The sequence below is a fragment of the Trachymyrmex septentrionalis genome, unplaced genomic scaffold (assembly GCF_001594115.1).
Source record: "Trachymyrmex septentrionalis isolate Tsep2-gDNA-1 unplaced genomic scaffold, Tsep1.0 scaffold13, whole genome shotgun sequence".
Classification (NCBI taxonomy): domain Eukaryota; kingdom Metazoa; phylum Arthropoda; class Insecta; order Hymenoptera; family Formicidae; genus Trachymyrmex; species Trachymyrmex septentrionalis.
In genome coordinates, this window is record NW_017304438.1 from 1,096,515 (window position 1) to 1,107,326 (window position 10,812).

At 32.2% G+C, this 10,812-nt stretch overlaps 1 protein-coding gene across 4 annotated transcripts in view; it reads right to left on the reverse strand.

Moving 5' to 3' along the window:
• The window catches only part of LOC108756785, a 23,923-nt gene that overhangs the window by 8,280 nt on the left and 4,831 nt on the right, over window positions 1-10,812 (reverse strand). Inside the window, exons 1-13 of one of the 4 annotated variants that reach the window (XM_018500828.1) lie at window positions 10,514-10,794; window positions 9,170-9,285; window positions 8,909-9,042; window positions 8,546-8,657; window positions 8,266-8,469; window positions 6,315-6,418; window positions 6,029-6,161; window positions 5,621-5,884; window positions 5,287-5,521; window positions 4,842-5,190; window positions 2,796-2,931; window positions 1,852-2,101; window positions 1,132-1,179 (exon numbers count right to left, since the gene is read on the reverse strand). In XM_018500828.1, coding sequence (XP_018356330.1) covers window positions 1,132-1,179; window positions 1,852-2,101; window positions 2,796-2,931; window positions 4,842-5,190; window positions 5,287-5,521; window positions 5,621-5,884; window positions 6,029-6,161; window positions 6,315-6,418; window positions 8,266-8,469; window positions 8,546-8,657; window positions 8,909-9,042; window positions 9,170-9,285; window positions 10,514-10,628 — 2,200 coding nt within the window. In that variant the 5' untranslated portion in view covers window positions 10,629-10,794. Of the gene's footprint in view, window positions 1-1,131; window positions 1,180-1,851; window positions 2,102-2,786; window positions 2,932-4,841; window positions 5,191-5,286; window positions 5,885-6,028; window positions 6,162-6,314; window positions 6,419-8,265; window positions 8,470-8,545; window positions 8,658-8,908; window positions 9,043-9,169; window positions 9,286-10,513; window positions 10,795-10,812 lie in introns of those variants that run through there. The other 3 variants (XM_018500827.1, XM_018500826.1, XM_018500830.1) reach the window with 3 other exon arrangements.

Here is a 10,812-nt window from a genome sequence, read left to right on the forward strand (position 1 = left end):
CGGCATTTCTTTTAGAGTATTAGGACAGTATTTGCAACGATATTAATGCAAATTCTGTGCTATATAGAAAGGTTGTTATCCACTACGTTACAAATACTCGAGTATAAACATTCTAACAAACTCTAAAGGAAATTATGTTATTAACTTTAATATTGAAATATCTCGGAAACGGGAGACCGTCTACGCCCAAATGGAGAGGTGATTTTTATTCAGAGGAACTTTACAATTCCGTCATGATTCATTGAAATTGATGAGGATCACTCTGGAACCTTCTCTTGTTAAATGAACCGTTCTTCATTTCTGTTATTGATCTATACCTTCATATGTGTTATTGTGTGATTCACAAAGGTCTATTTTATATAATTTGTGCTGAATGTTTCATAATTTAATTATTTCGTCAATTATATATGAAATTAAACTAAAAACACAAGCAAAATTACATAATAAAAATAAAAATAATTAAATCTACTTAATTAAGTTACCGAATGAAGACTGTGATGTTTTATAAATTCATAATTATTAAACATATTTAATATTTCTCTAATTTTTCATATTTATATATATACATAAAGCTAAATTATGAAATTTTGGAGAAAATCTTAGTTGTATAACAAAGTTACTTCTTTTAGTACTTTATTTCTTATAAAGTAATTTGGTAAATTAAAAATTAATTATAATAAAAAATTCAAAAATTGAACTATTATTATATTTTAGTATTTATATTGTAAACTACATCTATAAAGCTTTGTATATATTCACTGATATATAAGAAACAAATGTTAAACTAATAAAACTATGCATATTCAATAATATGCATAAAAAGCAAAAATCTCTTCACATATATATCACATTTTAAATAAACAGTTTGTCAGAACTCATTTGGTGAACTAACTACTAAATTTCATAAATTTTCTGGCATACTTGATATACAACTTAGACTGAAAACGATGAAAGACAATGGTTATAACTACAGCTTCAAAACCTCACAATGATGGCAAAAGGAAGAAACCAAGTATTAAGACAGCGAGCGAATGACTTTCACAAACCAAGTATAGGTTAATAGATTAATACAGGAATAAGAGGAGGAAGAGAGATGATGAAGGATAGTGTAAGAAGGATTTTATGCATTACCTCCAGCAATAGCAGCAGTCTTTGACCCGATTTTATTCTTCTTCCCCGCTAAGAAAGAATCCAAATATTAATAAATATTTCAACCTTATAATAAAATATATATGTTCGTTTATTTTAGAGGAGGACTAATATACAGTGTCTATAAAGTCTGACCCTATAGGCTCTATATCTCGAAAACGGCTATAGATATAGAAAAATGTTTCATATGAAAGTGTAAGATATCAAGATCATTGAAGATCATTCCTCTTATTTTCATATTTACATAAAGTAAATTTTAAGTGCAAAAATGAAAATAAGAGACACAACTTCTAGTAACCTTGATCTTAACAGTCCAGTGTTATTCAAGGCACGACTCTGAACAACGTTCAAAAGATTTTAGACGTTGATCGGTTGACTAATACTTTGATAATGACGGTACTGTAACTTTCAATTCTCATAACTCGAAAAGTACTAAATAAAAATGAATTTTATTGTAGTGTTTTGAAAAGTTCTCGGGGTGAACTACAAGAATATGCAATAAAAAATAGGGAGTTCTCTGAAAACATCAGTCACATTAACTTAATATTGAGAAGCTCACTCAAAGTCAAGTCCATATTTTCATCATACATCCCCCTTAATATCTTACAACTTTTGTATAAAACATTTTTCCATTTATAACTATTTCCTAGATATAAGGATCAGACTTTATACATACCCTTTAGGATTTTAATGAAAACTTACTTGGCAGGCTAAAAGGTGCAGATTCAAAAGGATCTTCTGGTAATTCCGTATATGTCATAACAAGGCTTTCGCGACTTTTTACCCCACTGATACTAGTGTTGCTCCCTCTCCTTATTTTATCAAATTCAGCACCAAAGATATGATCTTCCGTTAACTGATTAAAAGGTTGTACATCCTCAAACGGATTCCACGTCGCTACATCTGCGCTCAATGATCTCCCCTCTGATCCCATTCGGCTTGAAAGTTCACCCTGATAAAAATGTAGGCAAACTTTTTAATATTAAGTGTTTTCAAAAAATACTTTCAATGTCAATAGTTACTTGAAGATGAGGGATTATCATTAATGCTAGTGCAGTGCATAAAATAATAATAATAATAATAATAATAATAATAATAACAACAACAAATACAAATATATATTAAAAAACGAAATTCTAAGTAAATAAAAATAAAATAAAATTTCACATTTCCAACGTCTGTAAAACATTTGTTATCATCTTTTCGTGTATATAATGGTTTGACGAATTTGATTGGAAGCATTAGTGCATATTAAAGCCTGTTATACACTGACTTCATTTGAGTATAAAAATGAAATGCAAATGTGTGTGTTTCGAATTATGAAATAAATACATATTTCATCTATAATAATATAATAAAATGTATTAAGTATTTTATTATATTATTTATTATATTATATTTAAGCAATTTCTATGTTTATTTATAAACATACTTTTACGTTTTGTGTACGATAGCTTTAATATGCACCAGTGCGCACTGAGTGCATCCAATCGAATTCGCTAATAGATATAATTTTAAACTATAGTAAATACAGAATTGAAATTTTTCCAATAATGTAAAACGCGATTTATATTTTGTAAATGGACCAACGTCGTTCAACAAAAATAAATATAAAATTGTGCGCTTCATGTACTTACAACACGTACATGCGAGGCACTAGTTGCTATACAAGGCCTTGTGTCACTTGGAAGTTCCGGTGGCGTAGTTGGATCATCTGAACGTGGCTTGACCGAAGCCTCTATATATGGCGCTAAGAACTGCGTAGTTTCAGTTGCAAATGCTCTGTAAATGTCGAAACGATGATTATAATATAAATAAAAATATCTTAGATACTTAGATCTTACGAAGAGGAATATCCTTAAAATATGTTGTAGATCTTGTCGATAAAAAGTCTCCACAGGCACGACTCCCTGTAATAAAAATGAACCGTTTGATCTCCACGAGGCGTCACTTTTCGAAATAGACTAATATTACAATTTCTTATTTTCAACGTGTACGTGTGCATTTCTACGTAATTATTTGCACTTTCTATATATTTTTAAGTAATAAAAGTTATAAGGATAATATTCACTTGATTGTTTCTCACAACTTTTGATTATTACGAATCCCTTTGCCTCTTATAAATCGGAGTGCTTTGATTATTGTGACTTTTGTATTACAAGATTTAATAGAAAAATAAATTTTTATTATTAAAAAAATATAATTTTCTCACAAGAAAAAAATATTTAATTGATAAAGACTAATAGTATGAGTAGTTATAAAAACAACTGATGTGAAAACTGTTGTGAAAAATAGCTCTAAAAAGAATTGTTTGTAAAAGTAGTTTGTAAAAACAACTGATTTAATACTTTAAAGGAATCCTAAAGCAAAGTTCGAACTCCGATGAAATCATCAGAGGTCGTGCCGCGCGCCGCACATCAACATATCTTTTTTTACTACCACGGCAATATCTCACGCAACCTATGATACACGCAGTCACACATACGTGTCAATTTTCGTAATAAGAAATTCGTCGCGATAAAGCGTGTAAATCTAATTCTAAGAACTCGACGTTGTTTGTTCGTGTAAACTACGTGTCTAGATATTACTATATTTGTACGTACAGGTTTCAAAGCTTTCATATCAAGCAAATGTTATTACGACTTGACAGCTAAGACGCTATGTTACACTAAGAAATGATTAAAAATATATCAATTTCGAAATTTTTTATCGTTCTCGACATATACTCCACTTTTCAGACACGTATTAATGCGTATACTTTATTACTTTAATCCTGGAAAAGGATTTTCCAATCGGTGAAAGAGAAAAAAAGTATTTCTTATAAAAAAATTATACGTGCTTAGGTGGTAAAACAGACATCTTTAGGATACCTTTAAAGAGCTCTGAAAAGAATTAATAGGTCGCACGAATTCAAGCACGATCTCGGGATGCGTAGAAAGATTCGCTGCGTACAAGCCGGATATTCACTGAAATAAGATAGCAATAATTCGATTGTTCTTCGTATGCGCCCCATAATCATGCCAAAAATTCGCGCTCTAGACCTGAAGCAACACAGCATCGATTTAAGTCTCAAAAATCAAGTTATCTTCGATATCCTTATAACTTTTTTGTGAGAAACAATTAAGTCAATGTTATCCTTGTAATTTTTTTACTTAAAAATATAACACAGAAAGAGCAAATAATAACGTAGAAATGCATCATACTCGTTGAAAATAAGATATTGTAGTATTAACCCGTTTTAAAAAATGACGCCTTGTAGAAGTCAAACGGTTCATTACAGGAAGACTTTTTATCAGGACGACAAGATCAGGACGACAACATATCAAATTTTCAGGCAATTCAACTTCCATAAGATTTGTGTGGGGTCCTTTGATATCATTAAATTGTTGATTTTTTCTTATACAAATATTCTAAAAATAAGTATGCATATTCGTGATGCTATAATATCTCATACATTGTTGCAAAATTACAATCTTTTTCCCTATAAGTCCTTTTTAGAAGACACTTTCTCGGAATCCGGTCGGATATCCAGAAAATGTCGGATATCCGACTCGAAGAAATTGCCTTCTCGAATATCCGATATCCGGTAATTTTATGATCCGGTGCATCCCTAGTATCGATTTCGTAAATTTTCATAAAATCCTATAGATATAAGATATAAAAGAAGAGTTTTAAATATATAAGAGACTTACTTATTAAAAGCACTCGTATCACTGACGTTCCTCCTATGACGTGAGGACGATAATGTCGGACTGTCAGGCGGAGATATGCTCGAACTTATATTTTGACTCAAACTTTCTGTCTTATTAACCGGTTTCGGCAAAGCTGGTGGCGTTACCGTTGGTGGAGTCGCCTTGTTAGGCCCCGTCGGAATGGATAATTTCGACGGTAATGAAGTGACTGGCGGATACTTGGATGACGATGGATAACTAGGATTAGATAGTTTCGGAAGAATCTTGCCAGGTTTCGGTGCAACAGGAGGTGGTATTTTGGCAGGTGGCGGCATTGCTCTCGCGTCATCCTTGAACGGATCTGGATACCCTGTAAAAGCGGCAATGTGAAAAAAAGATCATTTGACCATTTTTACTTTATTTGCTTTTACTTCGTAGTACTTAGATGTGTCGTTACTTAGATTACCTGACGGCGGAAATAGAGCTTCCAAATTTTTCTCGTTCACGTTCGTCGTAGCTCTCGCGTCGTGCTGCCTTGAATCAAAGTAAAATGCATTTTTATCTTGAACGGTGACGGGTGACTGCTGAGTTAAAGGAGAATGACTGATCATTGGGCTCTGTGATTGACCGTACTGCGACGGCTGCCCTTGTGACTGGCCAAAGGGAACATTTTGACTGGGGGTGCAAACTTGTGGCGATACCTGACAAAACGAAACGATTATATTAAGCGTTTGCTGAAGATACTTAAACATTTTCGTATAGCGGAGGAATCGAGTACGCAAGCGATTTGTTAATCTTACTTGAACATAAGAGACAGAATTTGACGGCGTAATTTGCGTCTGATTTCCTTGGCCTGATATTTGTCCTACGATTTGACCACTCAAACTGATCGGTCCCGTGCTAACGGCTTGCCCTTTTGGTCTTTGCCTCGGCGTCACAGATGTGCCCTCAACTGTCGTCGCTATAGGCGTAGGTTTCGGAGTTTTTACAGATGCCGATCTTTTAATATTTTCGGATTCCATAGGTGGGCATGATAATGATTCTATCGCCGGAATTGGGACTTTCTGTAAAGATAAAGTAGCAAGAACTAACGTAAGTTATATTAAAAAAAAAAAAAAAAAAAAAAAAAACAGTACACGTTTTAAGAGACACGTTTAATATAAATTTGCAATACTATTATAATTGTATAAGTATTACAATGTACATACATGTAAATTTTGCACAGGGCACTCTTTACCCTGAATTTGAAAAGCAATTGCGGAAACTTGATAAATATCAGGACGTATGTCAGGATCTGGTTCAAGCATATATCGAATTAAACAATGGAGTGCTCTACTATATCTGTAACATAAAAATATTTTATCTATACATCTGATCTACTTAATATATATATATGTCATGTTATTCACATTTACTTTATTCATTAAATAATTAAATTAATTCGTTAAGTAATTAAAATTGAAGTAATTTGTGTCTATGTAACTTTTCACATACCTTGAATTATCCGGTATAGTGAAATTTCCAGATTGTATGGCAAGCGTGCTTTCGCCAAACGGTAGTGTAAAAAAGCAGAGTTTATACAACAAACATCCTAAAGCCTGAAAGACAGGAATTGTATGTAAAAGACTCGCCGATAAGATTTTCTTAATTTTACATATCACTTCCTTTGAAAATAACACATTTAAAAAACGATTTTCGAATTATTAGCATGAATGAATTAAGGTGCGTCCAGATTATCGAGCTGAACAGCGAGTATTTCGGTAAGCATTTATTATGTAACATTGGCAAAAGACAATAAAATATTTATCGAAATGCTCACAGCTTGAGATTCGACTCAATACTCGGTTCGATAATCTGAATGCATCTCTTTAGATAAATATTACTTTATCAATTTATAAAAAAAATTTATAAAAAATAAACTATTTTCTAAAAAAATCGTCGAGAAACGTTACGACTTCTAATTTTTGTTTCAAAAAAGAGAATCGTAACAATTCTAAATAGATTTTAAAAAAGTTAAAAAATCGTAATAACTCAAAGAATAGTTTAAGGGGTTAAGGTTACATACACTAAAAGTAAAATGTAATAAATATTTGATTTGAACAGTGCCAGTTGAATATTCACTAAATGTAATATACATATATTTATTTGATACAAAAATCATTCATTTGATTTAATTATTAAATTTTTTTATTTAGCAAATATTTGTTTTCCATAAATAAATGTTATATTAGTACTTCAAACAATTATTTATTAAAATTTAGTACCTTTTTTCAGTGTCTCGGTGCCAAAGAATTGACGTATTTTGAGATATTTTTCTTGGGCAAGGAGTAAAATAAATTTAAAAAACTAATAATTCCACATTCTTTAATATTTTATTTATATAAAAAAATTTTTTCCGTCTAATTTGATTATAAATAACCTCCATAATCTGCAGCTGCGTCTAACTCTGCAAAAAAATCCCGGCTCTATAAGCAACATTCGAACTTTCTATGGAAAAATTATTAAGACTCGGTTTTTCATTATCTGGTTAATTTTTTTTTTATGGTTAGGCTTAACCCTTAAAAGAGCTTCATCTATGATAATGTCACAGATGAAGTCCATTAAGTGAAACATCTGATTTTAAATATACTACAAATTAATAAAATAATAATGAAAAACTGGGCCTAAAAATTAAAATTCCAATATTGCCTTCTAAAATAATGTTGTAACTAAGGCCCATCGGCTCACTTTTGGAATTTATGAAAAATAAGATTAAAAATCAATTTTTCGTCTAAAATTCAGACTTTTAAACTTATTAGAAAAATATTAAAAATCAAATTTAAAAAAATAAGACAATGGCCCTTAGGAACAACATATTAGTTTAGAAAATAATATTAAAATTTTAATATTTTTGTATTTCTAGAGAAAGTTGCTGCTCATGAAAGGATGCTGCTCATGGAACATTCTAATTTTCTGTAGAAATTTTCGTGTGATGGCTGCAGAGATTACGAAGTCTATATGTAATCAAATTTGAAAATTTTTTTATATAAATAAAATATCAAGAAACAATGTTAAATTATTATAATTTTTCAGTTTTACTCTCTTCCTGAAAAAAAATCCCAAAATGATGATCAATTTTTCGGTGCCCAGAATGTATGTAACTTCTTTAAAAAAAATCATCGCGATTCCAAACGGGTTTTTTAAATTTTACAAATTTAAAAAAATCGTCACGAAAGATGGCTTTTTAAAGATTGTAAAACGAAAATGACATTTGATCATGTTAAAACATATTCTTTTTTGCCGATATTATTTTGCCAGTCAATAATTTTCTGTCATATTAAAAAATAATTTGTCCTTCTTTCCGAACTTAATTTTGAATTGTGTCACTTTTAAAATAAAGGAACAATATCACGATCGTCACGTATATGCGATGCATATATAAACGTAAGTAATATATATTACTCACCCAAATATCTGCTTTTGTAGTAATAGGCTTTCCACAGTACATATCAACCATTTCAGGTGCTCTATAGCTTAAAGTGGTGTATTTCTTTATTTCTTCCTCGACTACAGCAGCACCATGGACACTGGGATTAAGAACCTTTCCCGTTGCAGATCCAAAATCACACAAAACGTAATGACCGCTGTCAGCGAGCAATATATTTTCCACCTATCGCAAGACAGTTAAATGTAGCTCACGATATTTTCGATGTCATTACATAATATCTATTAATTAAGTAATTCACCTTGAGATCTCTATGAATTATGGGCGTTTGACAGTGATGTAATCTTGACACAGCTTCACAAACGTCACAAAAAATTGATAAAACTTCTGATTCACTGAAACCTGTTTGCAACCTAGAAATAAGAAATTAAATTAATATACAATTAATGTATGCTATAAATTTTAATATTATTAGATGAGCAAAGATAGTAATGGATAATATTTTGCAATTCTTTGAAAAATTAGATACAGACATTATTTTAGATACAGACATTATTATAGATACATAATAATGTCACATATTAGATGTAACATTTGTATACATACATAAAATTATCTAAATATTATTAAAAATAAAGAATGTATTAAAAAAAGTTCTTCTGACCTGTTATTCATCATTTGAAGAACTTGGGATTTACAGTAAGGCATTAAAAGCAGAAGTTCATGTATTCCTCCACTGGTGTGAGTTATGCTACTATCTACATATCCTATGATATTTTTATGACCACTCAGGTTGCTCTGCAAATAGAAATAATTCATTGAAATTTCAATCCATGTAATTAAAATGCCATATATTCCTTTATTATTTCCATTAAAAAAATATTATAGCACAAACTAGCATTTCATCATTTACGAAAGTACTCACAGCAATTTGAATTTCTCTTTTGCACACATTGAGATCATGTTCATTGTTGACATACATTCGTTTAAGTGCATATCGTCCACCTGAGGCTTTAACCAAAAATACAATCGCAAATCCTCCTGTAAAACAACAGTTACATATCTTACATGAGATACACAGTAGAAAGACAGAGAGAAAACAAATGCATAATGTTTTCAGTATTTAATTAAATTCATATATATATAAGTTAAAGAAAAAAATATATCAGAATGAAAAAAATATGAAATAGGAATACGAAGTTACTGTGCATGTTGCGTGTGTAACTTGACACAGATACAATTACAAGAATGGTAATAAAAAATACGATACTCTGTTGGACTTTATCTCAAAGTAAATTTACTGATTAGACAATCAATTTGTTTGCCAGTTTCGGTTATATCGACATGTAACAATATACCTCCGTCATCTGACATTTCACAACAATGCAACTATTATATATAAAAAACTTCTCGCAGTATTAGCTCCCTGAAACATAATTAACATCCTGATTTTTTAAATGGCATAAAACTGACACTTGACAATCCATGTATTTACATTCCTGAGAAGTAATGAACTTAGACACTCGTCAGCAAAATATCTTAGCAAAATATCAACTGTATTTGCATCTTCACATATGAATATTACTAAGCATCAAGACTCGTTTTAATCAAAAAATGACTTTCTTCTTCTCTCTTATTTATGTTTAAAATATTTTATATTTTTTGTGTGATCCTGCAACATTAGCTGTCTGAAAGGCAACTGATTGTTTATTCCAGAGTAACATAGCTGACATTCCCTGGAACCATAAATTCTGTCAACAGTGTAAAACGCACAGTTTGTGGTCGACGTATCAAAAGTTAACGGCTCTTACAGAAATTTTTACCAATTTAATACTAGAAATTATTTATTTTTGAGTATTAGAAAAGCACTGTTGTTCAGAACTTATTAGTCCTTGAAATGAGTAATTAATCAGTATTAAATTTCTATAAGAAGGAGCTTAATGATGTCCAACCAACCACCCGCCCCGGATGCGGATGAAGATCGTATACCATCATCACTTATCTCGCACTCGCCGAGGACAATCCAGGAGAGAAGAGAGAGAGAGAGAGAGAGAGAGAGAGAGAAAGAGAGAGAAAAAGCGGGACAGTCAGGCGTGGCGGAGAGGGCGGGCAAGGTTGCAGTGCAAAATAGAACAGAGGGGATCCAGTCGCGTACACTTCCACTGGAGGCTGAAACACACAGGAGCACACACAAGAGCGGGAACAAGAGGAAGTGTCGATGTCATCATAAAATGTTAGAAAAGAAGCAACGTTCGAGAAAACGGCTTACCTTCTGCCAGGACCTCTTCGACGGTGACAGTGTGGCGGCCCACGACAAACACCTTCCCCAGGTAACTGTTGGGTTCCTTCGACGTGTTGTCGATCTTGGAGAATAGTTTCTTCATGCTGGCGCACTTCGTCCTCGCCGTCGACGTCGATTTGACATAGGGCCCCTCGCGCTGCCGCTGTGCTCTGCTCTGCTCCGCTCCGCTCCGCTCGGCCGATCGCGCCGATCACCGCCCACGGAACGGTACGGTACGGTACGATACGATACGGTACGACGGCACGACGATCTGGTGCGGCGCTCTC